This window comes from Phasianus colchicus, chromosome 1 (assembly GCF_987193195.1).
Source record: "Phasianus colchicus chromosome 1, bPhaCol1.hap1.1, whole genome shotgun sequence".
In the NCBI taxonomy this organism is placed as follows: domain Eukaryota; kingdom Metazoa; phylum Chordata; class Aves; order Galliformes; family Phasianidae; genus Phasianus; species Phasianus colchicus.
The window spans coordinates 136,608,139-136,636,017 of NC_143436.1; the positions used below are offsets into that span (position 1 = coordinate 136,608,139).

At 37.9% G+C, this 27,879-nt stretch overlaps 1 protein-coding gene across 4 annotated transcripts in view; it reads left to right on the plus strand.

Annotated features, from left to right (window-relative positions):
* Positions 1-27,879, plus strand: part of NCK2 (NCK adaptor protein 2) — an 85,928-nt gene that overhangs the window by 42,282 nt on the left and 15,767 nt on the right. For all 4 annotated transcript variants that reach the window (XM_031605171.2, XM_090128037.1, XM_090128035.1 and 1 more), the window contains one exon: positions 12,977-13,218. In XM_031605171.2, coding sequence (XP_031461031.1) covers positions 12,993-13,218 — 226 coding nt within the window. In that variant the 5' untranslated portion in view covers positions 12,977-12,992. The remainder of the gene's footprint in view (positions 1-12,976; positions 13,219-27,879) is intronic.

The following is a 27,879-nucleotide window of genomic DNA, read 5'->3' on the forward strand; positions in this document are numbered from 1 at the left end:
GCTTCTTTGATTACACGCACAAGCACAGAGGCAAGAATGTCTGGTGCTTATTTTTACCTGTAGCATTCAAAGACACCACTTCTGGAAAGTGGTTTTTTGCTTAAGAGACCCCCTCTTTGATTTTGTCAGTAGTTGTTAGGGTTACCCTGAGTTCGGGTAAACTTCTGCATGACATTTTGTCCTAAGAGATTTTTAAATAGAGAAGCGTTTTTTCCCCTTCACCTTTCCACACACATGCATCTTTCAATGTAGAGTATAAATTCTATTCCAAGTGACCTAGTAAATAATCCGTAAGTGTAAGAATTTATTTGGTATTTGAAAAAACAGTAAATTGGAAAGTTTATAGGAACAGAGTCCAAACAGGGTCTTTAAGTGCTTAGGTCTCTGTGAAGTAGAGAGTTAAAGCAATTTTTAATATATGTATTTTTCAGAATTTTCTACTGTCATGCAGTAAATTAAATTTGTAATGTGATGGATAAATTGCTGAAAAGTGTCAAGTGAATATTGTCTAGAAATAAACAGTGCCCTCTTTTTTTCCTTAAACAGTCTTGATTGGTGGGAATAAATGCACTTTTGAACTGAACAAGCATCTCTTCCTCTTTGTAGTTTAAAAAAAAATATATGAAGAATATATGATTTTTCTGTTGGGGAACAAAAGGTCAACAGTTCAATTTTATTTTCAGACAGTTTAAAGTGAAATCCCTGCAAAAGTAGGTAGCAGTGTTTCAAGGGATTAGCTGTAAAGTGTAGCAATCTACTGTGATTCTGAGCTTTGTCCTTCTGTGTAAGATCAAGGTTATGCTTCTTATGTTTGAAGACTGTTCTTTGCTTATACAGTGCATAAATGTACCAGCACTTCTAATGAAATATAACTCATACACACTGCTGAATGTTTGAGCTAGGGAAAGAAAAGATACAATGAAAACAGATTATGCAAACACTTTTTGAATCCTTCATGAAATTCAAGAATGCCTCCTTTATAAAATCTTACAACATTCACCATGTCATGAATGGCTGAGTTTTAATTTCAAGGCAAGAAGGATGGCTGAAGTGAAAGTGAGACCATCAGTGAATGAGTAGCAGTAAGCTTGCTTTACACAGAGCGTGTTTCATCAATCTATCACATAGATAATGCTACCTAGATATCAACTTAGGGCATTTGTTTCTCTGTGATTTTGTGTGTTGGACTCTTATCACTACTTTTGTAAGAGCCTGCTGGTCAGTGTGAAATGGTTTGCCATTTTGTCTTGTCTGTATACTTCATAGGTGTTGCGTTCTTCTAGAATTTTCCCATCTTCTTTCTTGACTTTGGTTTTCTTACGTCTCCAAATGGCTTAAGCAGCTAGGCTTAAGTCTGGTCTGCTGGGAAGAATGGGGAGTAAACAGTCCAAGGAAACACCACTAGTCATTAAGCCTCGTATTTCTGACTTAGTAGCATCAACCCTAAAGCAACACTGAGATCAGGTCATTCATCGCTGCAGCTGTTTTAGAGGAGAGATATGGTCTTGAATTGTTTTTCTTTCTTTTCCCTGGAAGTTTTCTTGAGTGCATTTGAGCTGATTATTAGCTCAGCATCATCTTCTCTAAAAGTGCTTTTAAAAGAATTCAGGAAAAGCTGTTGTTTTTTTTTCTTCCTTTCTCGTGTGTCTGTTGTTATATTTACCCAGGTGCGAAGCAGAGGTTGGGTTCTGGTTGGTTTACACTGCAGCCAGAAAAGGTCTCTCATCCAAACCCACCTTGTGCTGCTTGCAGCTAAAGGTCTGAAGATGTCTTCTCTGTTGATCATAGGTTTCATCTTTGCTATCCAGACTGCAGAAAAGAAATTGTTGTTGATGACAGTGCATGCAAAAAAAGATGTGCAAGTTCTCAACTAATCATGGAAAAAGTCACAGACCAGTTGCATCTGTACAGATCACTTTGGGGAGTAGAGGAGATGGCCATACAGCTTGCCATGTCTAGGCCTCACAGGAGGAGGTGGTGGACTGGGCTCTGAAGGCAAGGTGGAGTGAGCGGAAGCGATGGGTAGGAAATGATGTGAGCTGGCTACCTGCTGTTGGAAGTGTTTCATTATCAGACATTGTGTTTTGTTGTTTTTTTTTTCCTTTTGCAACAGACTAAGACCAGAGATAACTTAATCTCATTGCGTTTTCTGGTAAGTGTATAATAAGAGTGACAGGAAAAGATGCAATTATGTGTAGTGTTCAAGATATGGAGAAATACCTTCTTCCAAAAATACCATCTGTGTTGGATGAAGTACTAATAAAAAGCCAAGCCGTCTAACTACAGAATTCTCTCAGCATTTTCTGTCCTCTAGACAGTTGCCAGTATTATTTGTTAATCTTTGTCTTGATTTCCAAATGCATTAACAATACAAGTAAATACAAATTTCTGAAGAAAAAAAGGGGAGAAATGCAAAAATGACAAGCTGAAATATGTTTTTTTGTTTGTTTGTTTGGTCTGAGGTTTGCTTGTTTTAAATCCCTGAAGATTGTCCTTGGGCAATTACTTAATAGTAATCCTATGTGTAGGAAAGCACTTCAGACCAATTTTTATTGTAAACCCTTTGCACTTTCTGTTCCAGTTTAGCCTAAGACCTGTGAGAATGCTTTCTCCATAACTTTTATCATTTTATTTTAAGCTGAGGTAAGTTATAAGGCTGTGAACTAGTGCTGCTAAACTTTAACATGCATTAATATAATACCAGCTTGCTCCTGCAGAATATCAGCTTTTTGTCCTTTGAAATTATAAATTTAAATCATCTGTCAGAAGCTAAAAATGAACACTGCCTTCTTGATAATAGGCATGCTGTTCCAGAAAGAGTATAGAAATATCTTTCTTTTTAAGTAAGACATCAAAAGATTTTTAAAAAACTTAACTTCCTTAGACAGATGAGTACTTATGTAAATAAGAAAGACAGTGTGTTTGTAAGAGTATCACATTGGTTATCTTGAAATGCCTCAGACCAGGACATTTTAGGTCATAGCAGTACCACTAATTGGAGAAGAAAAAATCTGAAATTGTGAAGATGGTATGAAGGTTACAGCATGAAACTGAGTGAATGTCATGTACAATTAGGGCATTATTGCATATATTAGCAGGAGGCTAGAATTCAAGTGTGTGTTCATTGTTGCTGTAGCAGCCTGTCTTGTAACATTACGGAGGATTATTCTACCATTAGAGAGGATGTCTGCTAAAGTAACACTTTAATCTGCTTTTTCAAATAAATGGTAGCCATGTTATTCTTATCTAGTAATACATTCTGGAGACTTACTGTTGTGGAAGTACTATTTCCTTTTCTTGTCGACATCAACTTCTGACACCATGTTGTTCAAACGGCAAAGCAGTGTTGGTCTGAGAAGTGGGCAGCGTGACCTTGATGTGACTGGCCTACAAGAACGGACAGAGGAGGCAAGGCATGAATGAGTGTACCCTGTCAGTATCCACCGTGCTCCTCATTGGCCTTTCAGCCAACCCAGCAAACATTGGGTAACACCTTGGTGCTCGGGTGAGTCCTGGAGGGCTGGAACCTAGCACAGTGGTGGCTAACTCAGTCAGAGGTATCATTAGGGCCACGGGTACGTGCTTGTACGATGCATGCTTTGACATCAGAACCGTTCTCCTTCCTAAATAGTGAGTTCACTTGTTAAGAGATGACTCGAATCCGTCCCTGCGAACTTGACCTGAACAGGTTAATTCATGGGATAGCCTTCATGAAAATATTTGTAAAAAGCTTCCCACACAACATGTTTTTATGCAAGTTTTTATTTGAATGTATGTGAGTTGTTTTTTTTTAATGGTTTAAAAAAACTGTGTTGACTCCTTGGCAGGAAGGAACATTTTGTGTGTTTTTATTTTTTTTCTTCTTTAGTCCTTTGCACATTTTTTTTTTTTTTTTAAGACTTCTAAACCACTTGTAAGACAGAAAACAAACTTAACTTTTTGCTCTATTGGAGCTAAGCAGAAATTCGTTACCACCAAACTAGTCTTGAGGTTTCCTGTTTGTAGTTTTGGAACTCAAGATGTAAGACACTACAGTGTAGCTGCAGTTGTATTAGGAGATTGAAATGCCAGATATATTGTAGAGCAGAGAGAATCAAAGAATATGTTAAAGGCATCCGTTTGAAGAAACAAAAAACCAAAACCTCACAACATTGTGTCATTAAACATTAGAAGATGATGAGAAAGTGTTTGAGATGTGTGGGGGCAGGCTTCTTGATAGCATCAAGATAACATTACATAGCTAGTGTAGTTTTAAGTTACTAGTTGATTAAGATTAATCCTTTGCTGGTTTTGAAGTTGCATAACTCACTTCTATTTCGGTAAGAACTGTCATTGGGGAAAAAAGAAAAGGTACACATAATGCCTTTAGAGTTGACCTGGAGTGGACCTTTGATGTATACAGGCCAAAGAATCTTGAATGTAATTAACCAGTCCACCAGGTTGTATCGCTCTTCCTCAAATATTTATCTGTAATTACTCTGTGTGTTTTCAAAGTGACTCAAGAGGAAACTGAGTACTGTTGTGCCTGAGAGCAAATGTGTTGGAACCAGCTAGAAACATTCCTGTTCTCTGCAAAACTTTCCTGGGAAGTTGATCCTTGGATTTGCCACTCAGCTGGTGGTTAATTCGTTCTTCATGGATGCAGACTTTGATTTAGGTCTGTGCATCTACCAAGAGATGAAATGAAAAATATTTATTAAAAAAAAAAAACAACGCATAGTTTATATCATCATTCATATCCTCTTGGAAACCCTTTTATCAATTATCCTATTCATCCATCATCTGTTAGCAGGCTGTGGGTTTTTTGTTGTTTTGTTTTGTGTGTGTGTGTGTGTGTGTGTGTGTGTGTGTAGTGGGTTTTTTTGGGGGGGGGAAGATGGAGAGTTCTTTGTTTCTCCTTCATTTTTCTAGAGTTGGAGCTAGGCTGACTACTTAGCAGTGTTACCAAGGACATTCCATTTACACTTTCAGATTAGTGGCACAGCTGTAATTCTCCAAAACTTCCTTGTAGCTCCAAATTTTGCTCAGAGTCGATACTGAAAACAGTAAAAGCTTTGTGGGCAACTCTGCTAACTTACGGTGCATTTGAAGATTAAGTGTTTAATTATACTCGTTATTTTTACAATCCTAGTTAATGACAGAACAGAAAATAGTTGTCACTGTAAGATAATCCCTTAGTGCAGAAACAGATATTGAACACTTTTTCTTACAAGAATCTTAATTTTGTATTTTATACATATTCTATTGGTAATGTTTAATTTATGTCAGACACACTTTAATAGTGTTTTATAGTTCCTAATTAGTGCCTTTTGATACTTCAGTTTGCATTTCCTGGCTTGTGCTTGTCTCTATCAGGTTTTTCTTTTTTTTTAAAAAAAAAAAAAGAGAGAGAAAAAGCAAAGAAGAATCAGAGGGAGGAGGAAATGCAGCAATTCTCTAGTGCTCTTTGCTGCTCTTTTTTTTTTTTAAACAGGATATCCTTTTAACCATATATTGCTTCTTTCATAAATGCAAAATGGTGAGAGTGGTTTAGGAAATGTAATAAAACATTCTTCTTTCATAGTTAATAACTTATTTACATTTTTGTTCACACTTATTCCTCACAACTTCCACTCATCACTGTTTTCAGCTTTTGAAAACCGACCTTTTTAATATCAACGTCATCTTCTATTGTTTGGGACTAGATACAATTTGCACACTCAGTTAGATATAGCACAGTGTGATTACTCACTTCTAGCTCAGTAGTCACTGTATCCTAATGAGAAGTTATTTTGAAGTACTCCAAATTAATTGCCATACTTGCTATTAAAAGTCAGCAATTTTAGGACATCCAGATGTGTGTTTTAGTTCTAATACCAGTAGAGTGTACAATGTTGAGCTTGTGTGTATATATGTCTTCTATTCTCAGTCTGCAGCCCCCTTAAATTTTGGGTGTAGTTTTTGTTCTCATATACTATGTGTTCAGATAGTATTCTAGGAATACTGTATCTGGTTCCCAGTGAAATGTATGCATGTGAGAGATATAGGTATGCATATGAGATTATTTATATACATATATTTACTACAGATATTATTGTGTGTGGTTATATGATAATACTTTCATTAAGTACATAGATCCACAAGCATTCAAAAGTGTTTTATTCCTTAGTCACTGATATGAAAACAAGAAAAGAGATCTTTGCAGGGAGGGCTCAGCTTGAACACTTTCCCTTTGATAAATAGAATGCATCCATCAATTTTAAATTTCCAATTGTGTCTGTTGTTCAATGATCAGTGTCAGCTCTTGAATTTAAAGGTTAACATTGAAGGTTGCTGAGCTGAGTTCTATCAGAGCGTCAGAACTGAACCTTTATCATGATTTCTTTTCTATCCTGTTGCAGGTTTTTCTATGTAGGTATCTGTTTGACACCTTAAAATTGCATAGCCAGACAATGAATCTTTGGTCACTACAGTTATTTAGTTGATACTTTCTTTAAAGGTGGAGATGGGAGGAATATCCGTATTATAGTTTTTGGTGTACTGACCTCTTTCCAAATAAATATGTCCCCTGAGATTGATTGATACATTATTTGCCATATCAAAGTGTTGAACTGCAGAAGCAGTTAGAAAAGGTGACCTTTATGTGATCCACTCTCATTTGTCTGCAAAGAGCTGTTGCAATGGACCATGGAAGGGCTTTTACCAGTTACAACAAAGGGCTGCTGTTAGCTATAAATAAAGCAAATTGTTTATTCTTTTTAAAGAGATTTTCTTTTCCGCATGTCAAAACTATTCTTCCAAGTGCATTTAAAAATAATAGTAAAAACAATTAAAACAAACAAACAACCATGCACAAACAGCAATTAAAACATCTGTAAGTGGAAACAAACCATCAGACCCGAATCAGAAGCATAGACTGCATCTTCACCAATAGAAAAATTTCAGACCTTCAAGCACATTTCAGATGAAGGGATTAATAAATTATTTCATTAATCACTGAATTCAGTAATCCCATTCACTCACTGTGAAAGTGGCCCTGATGGAGAAAGACTTTTTATTTTTGTTTTCCACAGCTATGTTGCTGTAGAAGGCCATATGCTTCCCATTTGCTGTAGCCTGTGAAAGGTGAAGTTAGGTAACAGCAGGTGGCAGGGCCTTCAGCAGCCCAGGCTGCAGAGCTCGAAGCCCGGTTTGATTTTTGAAGTTTGGTGTATGGAGGAGAGGTTGTTCAGCCCTCAGTTCATAGAGGAAGCTCTTCTATGTCATTAGCTATCTTTTTGTTCTCCCAAGAGAATAAACTAAATACTGTATAGTAATTACATCTTATGTACATCAGTGTCACTTAAAAACCTCCATATCAATTAAGTTATTACCTTTCTTTCAGTGTGTCTTAGGAATACATCCAATTCCAGAAGTATGTTATGTGCACTGTCACCTCCTATTAATAGAATTTTTGCTTGTTCCCTTGGTGAGGGATTAAACTTCAGGCATTACTGTCAGTCATTTTTTCAGCAACGTTTCATTTTGCTAAATAAATGGTGAATAGGGAGAGCAAGTACTTTGCTTAGAGAGTCTTCAAAGCTCTGCGTTGTTTCCCCTGTGCACTGTCTGCTCTAAGCTCATTCTTGGCATGGCCATGACCCTTATTCCTGCAGGCAAGAGGAGCTGCTTCTTTGCTGTTTGTAAGGACAGGGCATTCAGCTGGTGGGACATGGAGCTGGTGTCAGTTTGCAGGAGAAGCTCTTAGATTAGACAGCATGCTGGAAGTGTCTGTATTTATGGAAGAAATGTGTTATCCCTGGAAAGAAACATTTCTGATGAGACTTGGTGATCTCAATAGAAAATGAGATCTGTGTAACAACATTGGGAAGTTTTATATTGTAGGTACTGTCAACTGAGCAAGTAATTGATTGTGTATGAAAAATCACTACCAGGTTTACAAGTTTGTGGGAGCAAATAAAGTTTAAACCTACATAAATATTCTGAAATATTGTTTGCATTGTTTCGTTGTAGAGTTACCTGATGTCCCTCACCTGTTTGAGCAGCCTTTCAGTGCAGTCTGTAACTGACTTCCCTTCGCTTCCTTCCTAGCCTGGCACAATTTCCATTTTCTCTCCCCAAAGGGTGTATTTGTGTGAGAACATTTGCACGTGGGCTTCTGGAGTAGTGCAGCTCTTGCTAAAGATAGGACTTGTCTTCTAACAGAGAACCATCAGCTGGGTGGAGGAGCAAAGTGGCTGAAACATCTAAGCTCAATCCAGTCCTTGCACACAGGTGTTCCTTGGTGTGGTTTTTCTGGAAAATGATTTAAAAAACCAGTATTTTGGAACAGAGTAAAAGTTTTGGTAACTGTTGTTTTATGCATGAATGAGAAATTCACTCTCAGTAAGTCATTTTTTTCCATCTCCTTTCTTGTTTTTCCTCTCCAAGGCGTGTATTTTGATGTAGCCAAAAGCTGCTCTTTTACTTCTAGCTAAATAACTCTTTCAAAATAAATTTCCACCTAAAGACATTTTCTGTGACGTTTACACTTCAAGTCTTGTCTTCATTTAAAGATCTGCAGCACTTTTAGAATCACAAGACATTGTGCTGCTAGTGTTTCACTTTTGAGTTATTTTGGTTTTATCTGGTAGTGGATGTTCTGGTGAAACACAGTGCAGATATTACTTTCAAGTTAACTGCTGCCTCCATGAACCTTAGATACAGAAGGCAGTAGAGAGATGCCCTGGAACTTCCATAGTAGTACTGATAACACTAATGAGACTGCCATCACAGTGGAGTTGCTTGAGGTCACCATAATAAAACCACTTACCGTTCTAGGCAGTACTTAACACTGAATTTCTCCTGCAGAGCAATGCTTTCAGTTCTGTTTTCACTTTCTCCTTACTTAACTACTAGCTATGATCTCCCAGAAGAAAATACCAGGTTGGACATTAGGAAACATTTCTTCTCTGAAAGAATGGTCAGGCACTGGTACAGGCTGCTTACAGAGGTGGTTGAGTTACTGACCCCAGAGATGTTTGAGAAACATTCAGATGTTGTACTAAGAGATGTTGTTTAGTGGGGAAACACTGACGGCAGTAGGCAGTTGGACTAGATGATCTCATAGGTCTTTTCCAACCTTTGTAGTGTTTCATAGAATCACATATTTTCAGGAGAAATCAAGCTTAAACAGCCTGTGTTTTGGAGAATAACTTTTATTTTTGGACGCTTTGGCAACTAAAGCTTGCCTGGTGGCACTTGAGTTTCAGAGTGTAAGCCTGAACAGTATGTATGTTTCCATTCAGTTGGAAGCATTGCCATTTACCACTCATTTTTATTATTAGATATGGTCTGATACAATCTCTAAAAGACTTTGACTGGTAAACAAGCTTGGCTTTAACTTTTATGGTCTGTTAATATTCACACAGTAAAAGCATATGACTTTTGTGGTTTGTAACTGATTAGTTACAGCATTTTTGCATATATAGTACCGGTCAAACAAATCAGCTTACTGACACTGCTAGCAGTGAAGGAAATGCTTGCAGAAGAGAGGCTGAAAGTATGGATACGCCCCAAAGCTTGCAGAATTCTTTCAAAGCTTTTCCTTGGTGCTTTTCAAGCTGTGAGATGCTCTTATATCTGATGTGAGGAGAAGGTTTGGTCTTTCAGTGTTAGGACTTTTGAACTTTATGAGCAGGAACATGTCACAGGCTTGTGCTCTTTTAGCAGAAATGGGTTTTCTTGATACGGAAGAGTCATGTTAACAGAGAGTCTGCAGGAACTGCAGTATTTTTGATTGTGCAGTCTAAAAGCAATATGCTTAGGAATTTTCACAATCTGAATGCATGTTGAATTTATATGGGATGCTTGAATGCTTCGGAAAATTGTAATGGTTTTGATTCCTTATGTTTTCTGCAGATCTATTTATGTCATTGCTTCTAATCCTTTGTTTTCTGCTATGTGGCAGAAACATTTCAAAACTTAATTCTACTGCCTCCCTCCTGTAGAACAAATGTGTCCTTATTCACATACAAGGAAATGTTAGCTCTGCAAATGTCACAGGAAGAACTGTATTGTCCTTCATAGAGCCACTTGAATGAATTAACTATAAGGAAATAATCTTAAGAAGTCCAAACCTGATCCCTCACATTAAAAAAAAAAAAAAAGAAAAAAAAAAAGAAAAAAAAAATCTTTGTACACTTCTGTACAGCTTTATGTAGACAGATTAACAGTTTAACTGCAGATGTATGGTACATTTTAACTCTTTATTTAAAAAAAAAAGAAGTCTTCTGTTGGATAGGAATGCTTGTGCCATTGACATTAAGCAAAAACTCTGTAGTGTAGCAGTGCACTGGGCTCTGTATGAGCGTGCCATCTGAGAACCTTGGATGCCCTATATTTCTGCAAAAACTGTAACACGAGGGTCTGCTGGGGTCATGAGACCATTTCTCATTCAGAGTGGCAATATTATGTAACAACAGGCTGGAATTGTGGAAATCAGGTAGCTCAGGCTCCCTGTCCTGAGGGAATTTCCAAGGACCACACAGTTAGGTCATCAGCCCTGACATACGTTTGTATGTTATTCTTCCCATGCCTCTGTCCCTGTACAGCACTTTGGACAAAAGCTTGATGACTTTTACCATGAGGGACTGCTTTTTTTTTTTTCTTTCCTTAGATTTAGAGGAATGAGAAGATCTTATTAGTTCTCTATCAGTCATTAGTCAAATATTATGCCTAGTTGTGTTATTTACTAGCAGCTTAGTGAGTAGTAATGGTGGAGGAGGATGGTTGGACTAGATGATCATGTAGCTCCTTTTCAACCTTGTGATTCTGTGATTTTCAATTAACAGCTTGTAATACAGGTAGATAATTTTAACCTGTTTGTGTTGTAAAACCTTTTTAGAATTGGAAACTGCACGTACTGACACCATCAGCCAACTAACTGATAGTGTCCTATTTCTTCATGCTCTCCATATCCCCAGGAATAGCGTGAATTGACCATTTTACAATTGCTGGCATAAAATGAACCGATCTAAATTGAAGAGAGATTATATTGACAACACTGGCATCCAGAACATGCTTGTTTGCAGTCTCCCCCTGGCTACATCAGCATATCGATTTGTAGGCTATCTGCCCATTTCATGTGAGTTGGAAAGCAGGGTGGTTTATTGGAGATTGCGTTCTGAAGCTCGGGCTCTCCTATGTCTTTGTCAGTGTCAGACAGGATTGCTGTTTTATGGGGAGGAATTTTTTTAAAGGTATAATGACTTTTCTTGTAATACCAATTCTACCTGCGTATATCGCAGGCGTTTTGAACTGTCAGAATTCTTATTCTTCTTTGTTGTTCAGAACATCACAACTTTCTGAATTCATCTTGGGGCTGTCAGCTTTGTACGCCTATATTCAAATTAAGTTTTCAACTACTTTATGTTCCTCTGCATTTTCTCTTTGGAAATGGAGAAAGCATGCACGCTTACAGATTGCAGGTGGAACCCTTTCTGAATGAAGTGGTATGGATAGCTTGTGTGCTGAACAGAGCAATTTCTGAGTGAGGTAATGGTGTTTAAAATCTCTGTTATGGCACTCTGGATCCCTCTGGCCCCAAGGCTGTGGCCAGGTGGCTTCTAGAGATCCCCAGGAAGGTGATGCCACAGCTCTGGGATCCTGTACAGTGCTCCGTCACCCACACCGTGCAGAAGTGCTCCTGGTGTTCAGGAGGAACCTTTCTTTTGTGCCAGGTTGTGCCTATGGCACAGTCCTGGCACTGAGCACCACTGAAATGACCCTAGCTGTGCCATCCCTTCAGGTTTTTATAGGTGTTGATGGGCTTGGGCCTGCTCTTCTTCAGGCTGAACAGACTCGGCTCCCTCAGCAGAGGTGCTCCAGGACTTCCACCGATTCAGTTGCACTTCCAGGGATGCCATTCCTGGAAGTATTTGACAGGACGTGGGACTCAGTAGGTCAGGTTGATTGTTGAACTTGATAATCTTCAAGTTTTCCCCCCCCCCGTGTGATTCTATGATTCTAATGTAGAGGATAAAATTAACTCTGTTTTGTTTAGCATTATAATATATTAGAACGTCGGTGGTACTGACATTACTCGCTGTTGTATTTGCTGGCTGTCACGGAGCTACGTTGTTTCTGGTAATTACCTGATGTGTAGAAAAATGTGGAGGCATGTGGTTGTCTTTGTGCAACTGGCAGATAGCTTCTGAGAAGATAGTTTGTGCTACAAGGATAAGTAAAAAGGATTGCTAGATCTTCACTCTGGAGAAGTACAGTGAAGGGAAGAAACTGAGGAAAATCCAGAATGCAATGGCTGTTATTTTCCACCCAGTGAGGACTGGAGTAAGCTGGTCTTGTCCTGGCAGCAAAGACAAAGCAAATGCTTCTTCATAAACTATTTTTATGTGCTCCCTTATGGTATATTCTGCACCAAGGCTTATGGGAGCAGTACCCTCTTGATGGCAGAGATTTCCTCACTGAATTATGTTACTTTCTGAAGCATTTCTAACTTTTTAGTATAGATGGATAACTGTTCAAATGCAGAAAACTTGCAAGTAATCTGTCTATACGAGTGTGAGTATAGAATTTATGTACTAAGTATCATAACCAGGATGGAAGGAAACACTGCTATTTTTTTTTCTCAAATCAGAACTTTGAGTGCTAACTTCAGCATAGTTTTATAATGCTAAATGTAAAAAACTAAATGGGTTTTATAACTTCTACTGCATTAATGTATATCTGAATAATATTTCATATACATACAGAGGCAACTTTATGACTATACTTTATTATCAAGATGTTTTCATACTTCAGTTGCTGAAAAAGCAACAAAGGTCACTGACTTTCCTTATTTCTAAAGAAGGGATTACCGTCCTGAGATTTATTTTCTCTATGGCACTTCCTCATTTTCACTTCCCCTTTCTTGCATATTTCAGAACTGCTTGAAAAATTTGAGCAAGACTTACAGAAAATAATTGATTGGTGAATGTGTTTTAATATTTTGTTACAGAAGGACTCCATGAAAGATGACAGAAGAAGTTATTGTTATTGCAAAGTGGGATTACACTGCACAGCAGGACCAAGAACTTGACATCAAGAAAAATGAGCGTCTTTGGCTATTAGATGATTCCAAAACATGGTGGAGGGTAAGAAACGCGGCCAACAAAACGGGATATGTGCCATCAAATTATGTGGAGCGAAAAAACAGCTTGAAGAAAGGTTCTCTGGTTAAAAATCTGAAAGACACGTTGGGTAAGTCCTTTTCTGTTCCTGAAGTCTAATACGCTTGATGTGCTTCAGATTGGGAACATGTGTAAATACTTCTGTGTGCTTTTTTTTTGATTTTCTTTCAGGGATGTGTTAGATAATGACTGAGAGAGGGGAGGAGGGAGAGAATGGGGGTAGGAGAGGATGGTGTGTAACCTATTTTTCTCACATCATATAAAGGAAAGTAAAGTTTTACTTTTGTTCCAGAGGTTATGTATTTTCAGTGAAGAATTTTGAAGATCAGTGTTTTCACTGAGTTAGGAACTGCTGAGTCCTCTCCTCTTATGCCAGATCCTCTCAGAAATACGAGGGTGTAAATGGGTTGTTCAGCATTGCTATGATAGCAAAGTTCAGTCACTTCATAAATAGGGTTATGTGGTGTGGCTGTGTGCAGTGTTAAGAGGTTATGCTTCTGTTGTCTTATGTGATGATTCTTCTGCTTACAAGCTTAGTATGTGCTCTGTGTTTTATGTTTGCATTTTTTTTTTTCACAAGTGTATCATCAAGTAACGTAACTTTGAAAAACTTTGCATTTGGAAGAAATGTATTTGGAAGTCAGATTAAATGAGGGTTTTTTGTTATTTTTGCAATGATTTTAGTGACTTAATTTATTGAAAAATAAAGGGTTTTGCATATGGTTGGTTAAGTTAAACATAGTGATAAATGGTCAGATTGCTTATAGGAGCTCAAAAAATTGCTAGTTGGTGCTTTTGAATGTAGTGAACAGAACAATATGTGTGGAGGTGTTTTGGGAGTGTTTTTACTTGTTGTTTGGGTTTTTACCTATGATTTGCAACCTCTTATGTAGGGGAAACTCATTCTGCTTCAGTTTTCTGTAGAAAATACCAACTCAACAGAAAAATCAGAGTTTGAGATTAAACTTGTTAGAAAACAAAGAAATTCTCTTAGAAGTGTCATGATCATTGCTCATGTAGTTGTATTTCAGGTGTTCTGTGCAAGCGTTGTGTCTAACAGCTCTTTGTCCCTTTCTCATTACTCAGTTATTCACTGCTGAGCAGCAATAAAGAATGTGGAAATTGAGGTTAGCAGAATGACAGGCAGTCAAACAAGGTTATAACCAAATGTAAAGGGATAATGTTTAAAACTGCAGTTTTTCTTGGATTGAAATGCCAGAAAATGTTAGTATGCCTCTTCAAAGATCTGTATGAAGAATATTTTCCAAGATAAATGAACTAGTTAAGATCAAAATCCAAATTATAATTTTAAGCTCCTTTACATAGACTTTGTTTATATATATATACATATATAGTCTAAAATTATTTCATGAAAAAATTGCATTTCTGTTGTGATAATGCATCAAGTGTTTGTGTAAAATGTGGAAAGCACTTATCTAAATAAACTAACTTTTTACATCCAACAGAAATACAGGGAAGAAACTGGTGTCCTCACATATGGTCAAGGTTACCTCCGTGACCCTCACAAAAGCTGTGTGCTGTGAGGTTTTTCACTGCACTACGGTGGTGACCAAAAAAAAACATGAGGAAGGCTTGGTGGTTTTGTGTACGAACCTTCCCTCTTGTTGTGTCTTTCGGACCTCGACACACTTCACAGTTCTAAAGGACAATAGCTGCAATGTGTCAGTTTTCTGTATATCTTCTAATTTTATCTGTGGATACTTCTGTTGAGTCAGTAAATAGCACATGACAAAACCCAGGTTTCTCTTTTGGAGTGACCACATGTATCTGCTAAGTGTTCAAGCATCTCTTGTGCTCATTTATGCTCCTCCTTCCTGTGGTGATAAGAATCTGCCAAAGCCATAGATAACCCAAAGATCAGCTGAAGTTAGATCTGGCAACCTCTCACATGCAAAAATGCAGATGCTTGAGTATTTTTTTTTTCATGGTTTAAGTAATATGAACTGTTCAGTGTGGTGATGCTTAAGCTTGTCCTGTGTACCAGACCTGTGTACAACTTTCTATTTACCTGTCCTCAGTTAGAGTTCCTCAGTATAATTTTGTCTTTAAGCTTTGCATGTCTTATATAGTAGTTTCCCATTCAGAACAAGGAGAGGGTGGGTCCTAACTTGGAGGATGCTTTGTGCTGAGTAAGCAGCAAGAATGTGATCATATTTATTTATTTGATACTCGTGTTCTCTTTATAGAAATAAGAAAAATCTTCTAAGGTCTAAATTAAAAGCTCGTAACCCACCACAGATGGGAATTGGTGGTCATGAGTGTTAGCCCTTAAACCTCAAATTGGAAGCTATCACCATAGTAGTAGTGGTTGGGGGAGGAGGGGTGTGAAAGAAAAAGACTTAATAATCAATGTTATGTATTAATCGTAAATCTTACGGAATCGCCAGAGAGAAATTGCAGGTCCTTAGCTGCTTTCTGTGGCAAGGGTAATGGGCTTTAAAGAGAGTGACCACAGAGTTGTGCCTGGATCCACCTACTGCAGCAGTCCAGCAAGCTGTTGATCCAATGGAGATCTGCTTCTCCCTGTCTCTTATTTAATCGATACCGTAACTATTTAATTAAGTCGCCATAGTTCACTGTTGAAGGTGCAGCAGCTGAGTAGTTCTTCATCCATGTAATGTGTGTTCTAATGAAAGCTTATGGTACCAGTTAGTACGATGGTATGTCGTGTAGAAAAAAACAAGTATGCTGTGGAAGCTTCATTACCTATTTGCTGTTGCCTCTATCAAGAAAATTTTTAATCTCATCAGAAGATGAACTCGTGCTTTTTTGATGAAAACTGATTTCCTAAAACTGTTGACTGTCGTTAATTGAATTTCAGACCTTTAATAATTTTTAATTGAATCTCATCAGCTTTCCTGTTGTTTGGCTTGGGGTTCAAAGGAGGTTAATGAGCTTGTATGTACCTGGAACGTGCAGCTTGCTATTCCAAGATAGTTGCCTATTTTCAGCACGATGTTGATCTTCTGGAATTTCCATTGTAGTTTGCAAAAAAGAACATTGGCAAATAAAACATGTTCAGAGCCAGCTCTTTTAAATGCATTGAATGCAAATTAAAAGGCTGATTAACACTTGTTAGCGTATGTTCATTAAATCAGTTACTTCTGGACCGAAAACAAGCTCACCTCAAGTCCCAGATGACCTCCACTAACTTCTGAAGTATGCTCTTGTATTGTCTTACTCTTTTTGCAAAACAATAGTCTTCTCTGCACCATTAACTTTCTTTTCTTCCTTTTAAGGGCTTACTCTGTTGTTCTGTATCCTCTTTTAGTCCTTTCACCTGGGAATTTTTCCGGAACTTCTTGCTTTCCTGAAGCGACTTTGAGAGATTTCAAGACTTGTTATTTTTGTGCTGATATCTGTCTGGTTTTGTCACCTTTCTGTTCGATACCATTTCTGTATTCTTAAATCTCTTTTTCTCAACTGAACTTTCCTAGACTCACAGCTACAACTGACTGTTTTTAACGAAGGAAATCTAGAGTTTAGGCCACCTACTAAGTATTTTCAATGATTCAACTTCTCGTTGCCTTTTTTGTCTTAACTGAGTGATACTGAAAGTAAAAAGCTAATGGCAATTTAGCCATTTTAAATTACAGTCTTCTGTTTGCTCATATTGAATGAAATCTGGTAATTATTACTATTCTTTAGGCAAAAGCCAGTTTTCCAGGCCTGTGATTAAAATTTCATCTTTATCCATTATAATGAAGTTTAAAATAGTTTCCTCAGAACAGTGGTTCTTTTGCGGGGACGATATTTTTTTATACATTTCAGTTAAGTGCTAAATGAAAGACCTCCAGCATACATCTCTCAAGCAGAGATCTTCTGTAATAGTTTTTCCCACGTGTTGGGATCCTGGTGCTGGCAGGATCTGAATGGATGCTTGTCAGTAATGCCCCAGAGCTGCCTCTGAGATCTCTGCATCCATGACCAAAGGATCCTGCTTCTGCAGCAAAAGTGGTATGCCTGCTTCTTCAACTCTGTCTTCCTGCATAGAAATATTATCCAAAGAAAGCAAAAATATTTAAGAATATGCTTGTATCTGTAACAAAAATAAAAGTCCTACGTTTTTTCATTACTTTACAAGTCATTTTCCTACCACCAGTATGGCTCCTGAGACAGTGCGAACAGTGAGTGGTGAGAGTGGTCTTGAAGCACTGTGCTGGTGCTTCATTTGTCTGTGATTTTCTGACAGTCACTTCTGCTTTTCAACCAGTACTTTGTGCTGGTAGTTTCTTAAAGGTGTCCCATCTTACTCCCTTTAATAAACAATTGCATTAAAAAAAACAACAACAACAAAACAGAAAACCTTTAAAGACGCTTCAGTTTCTGATATTTTTAGCAGTTATCCAACAAAAGAAAGAAAAAGTTTATTAGCAGACATTAAAAGTACAAGAGATGTTTACAAACAATGTAGGAACAAAAGAAACTGTCTAGAGATGAGTGCTGATAGTGATGGCAGATAACTTGATGAGATGTCACGGAAGTATTCAAGCTTTACAAGACTCCTCACATTTCTTCTTTATTAAGCTTTAATACATCAGTAAAACATTTCAGTAACTTTTTCAAATGCAGTTCACTTGTTATGCTGGACATTCCACATGGAAAGGAAATGTCAAATGAGATGGAGAGAAAACAGTCCTTATTTGCATCGCTGTTCCTCTAGAGTTACTTAAAAGTGTTGAGTGTAGAGAAACAATGTCCTGTGTTTATGAACCTCTGAGTTGTTTAACTTGATCAATCTGTAGATCTTTGCTTTGGTTCCTGACTGCTTGTATGTTATTGTTTCCAGAAATCATTGGTTTTACACCTTTCCTCTCTCCCATGTATTTTTCCTTTCATATGTTTATGTACATTTATATGAAAAGCTTTTATTCCCACTTTTATACTTAATGTTTTCCCATGCGAGAGCAAATTTATACATTCTACCATGTCTTTCCAGTAACTAGAGGGAAAGCTGGTTCTTTTTTCTTTAAACACTAGCTTTAGTAAAAAGCTGAAATAGAGAATTTCTAGTGTATTGTTTCTTCAGTATTGGAAAACACTGTGGGTTGTGAGGCTCTGCTTACTCTTTTTTGATACGTTTCAACTCCAAAGCTAAATCATTACTAACCTCTCTCTGCATAATATGGTCATGAAAACTCATTCTGCAAAGAAGTCATCAGTCTTATTTTTGTGTGTGGGTTAGTGGGCTTTATTTCTTGTTTTGGCTTTGAGGATTTGAAAAAAAGAACTCAGGTAGTTCTGTTATGTCACACATTTTTTTTCTATCCAGTTCTTAGAAATGCCAGAAGCAGCCAAACGTTTTGCCATGAGCACATGCCTACTTTTTTGTGTGTTTGATTATTCCCATGTCTACCTTCTGACAACCATCGTCTGTTCTTTGTGATCAGCCAGGTAGGCTGCAGAGTTTTAGGCCAAAACACCTTTCAGAAGTTTGACCCTTCCTGATTGCAAGGTTCCAGAAAGCATCTCCTCCATCTGTAGTTAGATCTCATGTAAAAATTTGTTGCCCTACATGATTTGTTCTAGCTTCCATCTGGCTGTCACTTTGTGTAACTCTTTCTGCTAGATTTAAGAGCTGTGTACTAACAGAAAGCTCTTCTTTGTTCACGGTGGTGTTCTGACATTGATAGCATCACACCTAAATCTTTTCCTGAGAGCTGAAATCAGATTATTACTTAAATATTTCACCAGTGAAATTTGCTTACTTTGACTCTTACTGTGTTTTTTGCCTGAAATTTTCCCAGTTCTTTACAGCACTATTTTAAAAAAATGTAATCATGAGAAATATGCATAGTAGTTCTGTCACAGTTTTGGCTATAAATTGTCTTCCATAAACTTGGCTTAATAAATTCTTGTTCATTTATCTGCAAACTGTCATAGGTCTATTAGCTTTACTACTGCAGAAAGCACATTAAATTGGTAATATGACAGGATGATCAAGTACCATTTTGAAAATATTTTTATTTGTTCTTAATTAGTTGTTGTCAAATTCAGTGTTTTCTGGACACCTTCTGGGTGTTAAATTTATTACTGAATAAAAAAATAGTGGCTATAAGAATAAATACATTCTTACTGTATAATAAAGTCATTGATGTATGTCACAATCTCTTAAACGTTATGGAGTGCATTTTAATAAAATACCCCTGCCTTGTAAGGCAATGTGAATTATTTTTATCTCATTAGAACTTTGAGTTTCCAGTGTTGTTGAACTTCCTTATTGCAGACCTGTAAGAAATGATAGTCATTTATTAAATCTGCTTAGGTTCTGTAGCTTTTTTTTGTTTTTCATAGAAGAATGTTCTGAATTTTCTACAGTGTGTAGCTACTTCTCACAGTGTTAAATCGTATATAAAGATTTCAAAGAAAGAATGATAGGAAGTCTTTTGTTTCGCCAAGCATTTGTGCTATTTCCCACAGGCTTCAGCCAGAGAAACTGCCTGCTTGTGGCTCGCATGGATGTACTGTTTGCTAGGTGGGGAACAGGCTGGATGACTGGGCTCAGAGGGTTGTTGTGAATGGAATTAAATCAGATTTGCTGCGGTCACGAGTGGTGTTCCCTAGGGCTCAGTACTGGGGCCTGTCTTGTTTATCTTCTTTATCAGTGATCTAGATGAGAGGGTCAGTTGTGTCCTCAGTAAGTTTGAGGACAGCATTAAGTTGGGCAGGAGCATTGAGCTGCTTGAGCATAGGAAGGCTCTGCAGGGGGATCTGCGTGGGCCGGACTGATGGGCTGCATCCAGTTCTGTGGCATTCAGCAAGGATAAATGCTGGCTGCTGCCCTTGGGTCACAACAAACCCATAAAGTGGTATTGGCCTGGGGAAGAGCGGATGGAAAGATGCCTGGCAGAAAAGAACCTGGGGGTGCTGTTTGGCAGCTGGCTGAACACAAGTCAGCAACCGTACCCAGGTGGCCAAGAAGGCCAGCGGCATCTGAACATGCATCAAAAATAGTGTGGTCAGAAGGCCAAATAAATTGATTTTCCATCTGTATTCAGAACTAGCAAGACTGCACCTCAAGTGCTGTGTCCAGTTTTGGGCCATTCACCACAAGAAGGGTATTGAGTTGCTCAAGTGTGTGTGGAGAAGAGTAGTGAAGCTGGTGAAGGGTCTAGAAAATGACTTACGAGAAGTGAGGGAATTGGGGTTGTTGAATCTAAAGTGGAGGAGGCTGAGGGGAGGCCTTATCTCTCCACAACTGTCTGAGAGGAGGTTGTAGTGAAGAGAGTGTTGGTCTTTTCTCAGGTGACACGTGATAAGGTATGAGGTAATGGCCTCAAGATGTGCCAGGGGAGGTTTGGATTGGATGCCAGAAAGAATTTTTTTCATGTAAAGAGTGGTCAGACATTGGAACAGGCTGCCCATGGAGTCCCAGTCCCTGGGGGGTGTTTAAGAGAGGTTTGGACTTGGCACTAAGAGACATGGATTAGCAGTGGACTTGGGTAGCGTTATGTGGATAGCTGACTTGATGATCCTAAGGGACCTTTCAAACTTAAATGATTCCATAATTTCTGTGAAATATCTCTAGCTGAAATTAACAGTAAAATCCTCCTCTAGGAATACAACAGAAGTTAAAATATTTTTCCTATATTGCTTCATGTTTCTTCTAAGCTTTCTAGTTTATCAAAAATTGTAGGTATGACAATAGTGATATGTGTGTTGTGTGTCTTGGAGGACCTATATGTTGGCACTTATACGCAACATCTATACTGAAATTTAGCTCATGTTTATATAGAGGAGTTAGTCAAAGTTCTCATATGCAGTACAAATTGATCCTAAGCTTTCCAGAATCTTTAATTAAGTTAATATGGTTTATTTCATAGTTGCATCTGCTCAGCAAAAGCACTTCTCTACTGTTCCACATCCTCTTTTTAAGTTGCCATGCTCAAAATAAGGATGGCAAAAGTCTTCATTCTTCACTGATGATGAAATTGAGGAATGTGATTTTGTGGTGGTAACAAAAGCTGATAGTAACTGTTTAGGCATGTTTTCTTGGGTGGTTCAACAACTGCATTTTTAGTGTCTTCAGAGCAATAATAAGTCAGTCTGATAGTGGATTGCTGTTAGCAGATGCCAAGAAGACAGAAGGAGAATATGCTCTCAGGGATTTAATAACACTGGGAGTACGTTTCTTCTGTTCTCATCTATAGCATTCAGGTTTAGTAAGTAGTGGTGCTAATGCCACTGGAGTGGTATAACAAGGAATTCAACTGCTTTTCTACTTCCTGGAAATATATCTGCCTTATGATCGTCATCATAACCTAGATCTGGGTTAATCTGCTTTTTGCAGTCCACTGATGATCTTTGAAGGTCTAGAGACATTTAATAGCAGTATTTCTGTCTGTGGAACGTAATACAGGAAGATGCTGTTGACAAAGAAGGGCCTGCTATATGAATGTTGATTTTATATATATATATATATATGAATAATAGCAGAAGAATTTAATCATTCTGCATTGGTTTTACATTATGTATGATAAAGTAATAACCCAGGATATGCAAAAGAAAGTTGCATGCTTATGGTTATGGGCATATTGTATTGTATATGTTAAAGTTTATGTAACTTTTACTGGACAAAGCTTACTAGGCATAAAAGTATTAAACAAATTGTCTGTGTTCTGAGGAACTAAAATTAGACCTCGAAAATACTATGTTATAATTTCTAAAAGAACTTGTGCTAAAAAGGAAAAAAAAAAAAGTATGTTGAAATAGCGAAGCAGGCTATGGGGAAAAAAAACACCAAGCATCATTTGGTAATGCTGCTGCTTGTTCTCAATAAAGGCTTGCGGTGCCGGATGTGTACCGTAGGCCTTTTTATCTGATCCTAGGTGTGAAGTCAGAAACGGCGGTCGTGAAAGCAGAACCTGCTGCTTCTTGCAGTGCCCCTGAGCTCCAGCTGGCACCTGGAACACAGCTTGGCTGTTACTTCAATTTTTAGTTGCACGTATTACATTCTGTTGAAAGTTTCTTCTATGCGAATTATTTATTGGGATGGATTATTTAAAGGGTTCGCTGCTTTAATAACTTGGGAGAAAAAAAACAAACCAACCAAACAAAAAAAGATGGGAACCAGGATGCGTCCTACCTTTCAGCAGCTTTTTTCTAATCTAGTTGCAGTGAAATGTTGCAAGGATGAGGGTATAAAGAAACCTTTGCTTGTTTAGAAAGAACGCTTTCTTTGTACTGGAGGCTTTGTGTAATGGGGTCTTCCCCTCCCCCTTCTCGGCCTGTGTGCTTGTGCTTGGAGGTGCGGTTTGACACTTCTGTACTGCAGAACAGTCCTTTGTTTTAGTCGTAACCACACTTTGCAAAGATATGACGATCACCTGAACTGTGCATGGCTGCGTGTGGTGCTTTCTTTGGTGGTATTACTGCCCTCAGCTGTTGCAGTCTGAGGGTCTTGGTTTTGCTTCTTGATTAGCTTCTGATGTTTTAACATGCATTTGTGTTTGGCCTCGGATGTCTCATTTTCAGTACTAAGTACTTCTGTAGTTTCCTGTTCAGGAGGTCATCCCGCTGCCATTGGGTTTTCCTGAACCCTCTTGCAGCCCGTACTTGGCTTGCTGTACACAGCTGTGACCCACACATGCACTGAAGTAACATGGCTGGCAGAAGAAGTACACACAGTGCTCTTGGTGATACCACTTCTGAAAAATTTTGGTGACTCAGAGGATGAACTGTTCTTCTGTATTGACATGGCAATGGTTGCTCTTTCTACTGAAAGCAGTGTAGGAGGATTTCCTCTGATTCAGATGCAAGTATTTCCTCCTGTGTGCATCCCCAAATAGCTCTTTCAATATCACTGGATCTCTTCGGTGATTCCCTCCCCACCCCTCCAAGCTGGCTGTTGAGCATTTCATCTTCCAGGGTCTCTCAGTTTCTTCAGGCTTAATCAGTTTTCACAGCTCCACAAACAAAACTTCTGAATTAGTACTCATGCCAAAAATCAATTTGTTTTGTCTTAGCATGTACAAGAGGAGATTTCCATTCCTTGCCCGAGTCTCAAAGATGATTCATTTTGTGGTGTATAGCATTGAGCAGGAATCTCAACGCTAACAATGTATGCAGGCATCCAATGATTTAAAAACCTGCTATGCCAAAGACAGTGTCTATCACTTTTTAAGGAATAGGATTCCTAGTGGCAAAGATGGCTTTCCTTGACAGTCATTTCAACAGTAAACATGACTGTTTGCTTTTAATTAGATTTGGGAAGACACAACTCTTATTTTAATGTTTTCTTAGAATGTTAAGGTTGCCTTGGGTTATTTTTACTTATCATGGCATGCTGCAAAACTCAGTGGGGTAATAAGATTACAATGTGGGTGGAAACATTTTTAAACTATTTCTGTTTGAAAGTAAAGAGAATATGTAAAGTGTATTGTCCTTTGAATTTATAGACAGAAATTGGAACCACGGATCCAGATGACTTTGAGAAAGTCCATCCATTTTGTATGCTTTTTATACTCTGTATGGGATTTAAAATCCCAGGGCTCTTTCAATTTTGCCAGGTGAGATTTCTTGTATCTTGCTTTTGCACTGGAGTAGGAAAATAGACGAGAGTACTGATGGAAGCCTTTGCCTCCTGTGTTTGGTGCCTTTGAAAAATTCTATGTAACTCCATGCAGAACATCTTTCATCTAAACCTCTTGGCTCTGCAATGCTCTTGGTACAGGAAATTGATTATCTGGCAGTGAAATTTGAATGTACTTTTCCTGGTAAGAGATAAGCACGTTTAACAATATCTAAATTACAGGAATTAGCGTAGTAGTTGTTTTTAATGCAGTTGTTGAGTTCATTTCTTATGGAAGTCTCTGTACCAAATAGTGGTTGCTATATGGGAAACTTTGACAGTACTTCTTCCTGTATTTGCAGGGGAAAAAAAAAAAAAAGCTAGTGATAAAGCAGCCTGGTTTTAGAAATGTCAGAATTTTACTTCGACATTTAAAGAAGAGTTTCCATTTTCTGATTTTTTTTTTTCCTAGAGAGGCCTTTCTTCATATTGAGCTTCTTAAAGAGCATGCAAAAAAAAAAAAAAAGAAAAAAGAAAAAAGGAAACCTACAAACCTACAACACTGTTACAACTGTAAGACTTCATTTCTGTATCACAAATTCAGGTGAAAGTTTTCTGGAATTTACAGCAGTGTCCTTAGAGGAGTGATGTGAATGGAGATCTTCTGAAGAACCAAGTATTCTGTATGGACGCTTAGCCTTTGAGGGTTCTTTCAGAAATCTATTGTGGAGGTGTGGAGGCAGTGAAGAAGGGGTGGGAGGTTGCAGGCTGAAAATGCCCAGGCTTGTTTTTTCTTTCTGTGCAATATAAGAAACTTCAGCCTCCTGAATGCCCTTTTAATACTGATGCAAAAACAAGCTAGTTTAAATTTTTATATAAAATACTAACATAAAGCTGCATAAATGTGTGATCTGCGTATTCCAGCTGTCAAAAAGTTACATATTTACTTCTTTTGTTTTGGATAAATTAAGTATTTTATTTAAATCTTTTTTCTTAAGAATTTTCCTGAAAATTACTTCTTTCTTAGTATAATTCGTTTTTTGTTTAAGGAAGGCACTGTACATTTTGCATACTTATTAGCTGTATGCATTAACATGTACTTATTCAGGCCCTTAGTCAAAGGAGATGAATAAATTATTTGGTAAACAGAAAAGGGCAATTGTTTTTACTCCACGTGTGTGAAACCACATGGAATTGCAGTCCTCTTAAAATGCACAGAAATCATTTTAAGTACCTTTAAAATAAGCTAAAATGTTGAATAAACAAAAATGGGGTTTGATAAATTTGGTCCCTTCTGCTACATTTAATACATAATATTTAGTTAGTAAATTGAGTGGCAGTCTCTGGTACCTTCAAGGATTTAATTGGAAGATTTGCCCTGGTTTTATATTTGAGTATGATTTCTTAACTTTTTAATCACTGAAGTTGACTGAAATGTCTTCTCAAGAGTATTTTACTAACTCTGTCAGTATATTGAAGTATTTGTTAGCTGTTTTCTAAGTATTTATACCAGGAATTCTGTTCACACATTGGTCTTAGTTGAATTATTCAGCCTCATCCGTGTTTTGCCTGAATAGTACATTTTTCAGCTCTTTCTGGCCCAGTTTCAATTTGAGTTATAATATGTTTATTTTTCAAGAAAAGCATTATTTAAAAAAAAAAAATTGGATTAAAATGAAAATACTTTCATAAAACATGTACAGTTCTCATATTTGTTGGTGGTGGCTTCTGTGATTAGTTTTTAACAATAAAGCAAGCAGTACTGTTTAAAGTATTTTATTCTGAAAGGAGAGCACACACATTGAAATACCTTTAAAGATGTATGAAGAATTTTACAAGTAAACTTTTTTTAAAAAAATCTTAAATTCAGAGAATTACTGGCAACATGTAGAAATTTCAGTAACTGATTATTTGGAAAGCCAGTGATTCTTTCTTAAAGTGTTTCTTTTCCTCTTAAATATACAGAGTTACCACCATTAGCTATGTATTTTTGCCAGCACTAAACAAGAAGTCTGCATGACATGGTCACAAAAGCCTGCATAACCATCCAGACAGTGGCTAGTCTTTGATGTCACTGTCACCACTGCTGAAATACACCACCCACTGCTCTGCTCACATCCACTGTTTGGTCTCCATAAATATTCAGGAGACATTGATGTATGTCAGTGAGTGCCATTTTTTCTGCATGGAGGAATTCAGTAACACACCTTTGCTTCATATGCACTTGTGTGTCAGACACCATTCTGTCAAGCTGCCCCTCTGCTGCCATCTGTTACACAGCAACAATGTGCAAAGGAATATTGGTGAGAAAGTTCAGCCTCTACTGCCGTCCCACCAACATCCACCTCTGAAACTGTGGGCCACCATTTTAACACAGGGAGCATTTCTTTCAGAGCAGCCATCATCTTTTCAAATTGTCCTGCCTAGTGTTTAAAATCCTATGTTTTAATATCCTACGTGGAGCTGTGGTGGAGTGGGTATGATTTAAGGCAGTAGCTGAAGGGCCATCTTCCAGAATGGCTCGTTTTTTCCTTTTCTTTTCATACTTTATTTTTTATGTTTTAGTCAGTTTGATATTGAATAGCTGTGAGTGAGGATGTTGAAATTAAACATCTTTCTAAAAGACGTCATGAAGTCCAAATTAGCAAGTTGAGAAATAGCTCCAATCACATGAGATCACCAACTTATCCGGCCATGCAAACCACAGCTTTGGTAACTTAACACTAGTACTGATGACAGCAGGGAACCAAGGAGAATTTTGATGTTTGGCTGATGCATCAAAATCAGTGGGAGATTGTATTGATCCCACTAAAATTATGCCAGTTAATGAGCAGCTTTTGACAGAGCCTTGCATAACGTGTTGATTTTTGGGGTACACGTGTGATTACTTAATCTTTGGTGGCAGAGCACTGGCACAGGCTGCCCAGAGGCTGTAAGGTCTCCTCCTTGGGGATCTCCAGCAGCCTGGCCATGGCCCTGGAAACCCTGCTCTGGGTGGCCCTGCTGGAGATGGGGTGGGCCTGAAGGACACAGAGGGCCTTGCCAGTCTGTGATTGGTACAAGATATTTGAAGACTGACATTTAGTAAAAATCTAATCATGTGAAGGAAGTAGTTTCTGAGAACTCAGTTGTTTTGAGGCAGTGCATTCTTGATTTGTTTCTGTTGTGGTTTTTTTTTCTTTTGTAGATTAGAAATAAGTTGCTGTGGAACCAGAACTGGAAAAAAAGAAATTCATCCCTTATTGCTTTCAGTATTTTAATAAAAGTTTCTGATGGTTTTTCAAATGATCATATGTAGCATATTTAGTGATGTCTCTTTCAAGGAGTTCTGGATTGAGGAGTTCTGTTTGGAAACTGTTCAGTGTTGCCTCTACTTGATACAATATTCCTCTATTGTTGCTTTTTTCTTAAAGGCCTTTGTTTAGATTTGTGAGGTTTTTTTTAATCCCATGAAGTTGATTTGATCGTAAGTAAGCTACTGAATATATTTTTGCCCATGATATGTGTATTGAAATCAGAAAAGGTTTTAGAAAAAGTAGGTTGTAAGAATGTAGATGGCACTAGTTTCATTTGCCAAATTTTTTTCAGAAACGGGCTTTGTGAATTGACTGAAATTTTTAATATGCATAAATGCATGTTCTTAAAAAGAACTCAACAAAATAATATGGAGTATTGATAAGCCTGTGGAGATCCATTACACAGCCACATCAGTGAGTCTGCTCTTTTCAGCTCTGGGGATGAGGAAAAGCAGTTTAAATGCAGAAAGTTGACTCCAGCTTGCGGGGCATGAAAGTTAGTAAATAAGTCTTACTGAAACTAATATCTACTTAGTAAATGGGCTTTTGTCGGGCAAAGATGCTGAAAAACAAAAATTGCAATTAGCAAATACAACATAAGTTTTCAGAAAGGTTATGTATTCTAAGTATTTGATAATTAATTAAGTTTTAAACATTGTTAAACTTTTCTATCCCAAGCACCAGTAGTTTTCCTAGCCAAGCAGCCTGGTTTTAGCCCCTTCAGTGGGGGCAGGAAGAAAGATAAATCCTCCCGTTGGTTTTAACAGGAGAAGGCTGGACTACTCAGGTATGGAGCACCTCTGCTTTCTGCCAGCCAGCAAGGCTTTGGGCAGGGTGCTTGGCCAGGAGCAGCAGAGGAGGGTTGGGGAAGTGGCAGTGGCAGTGCCAAAGCATTGGGCCACGG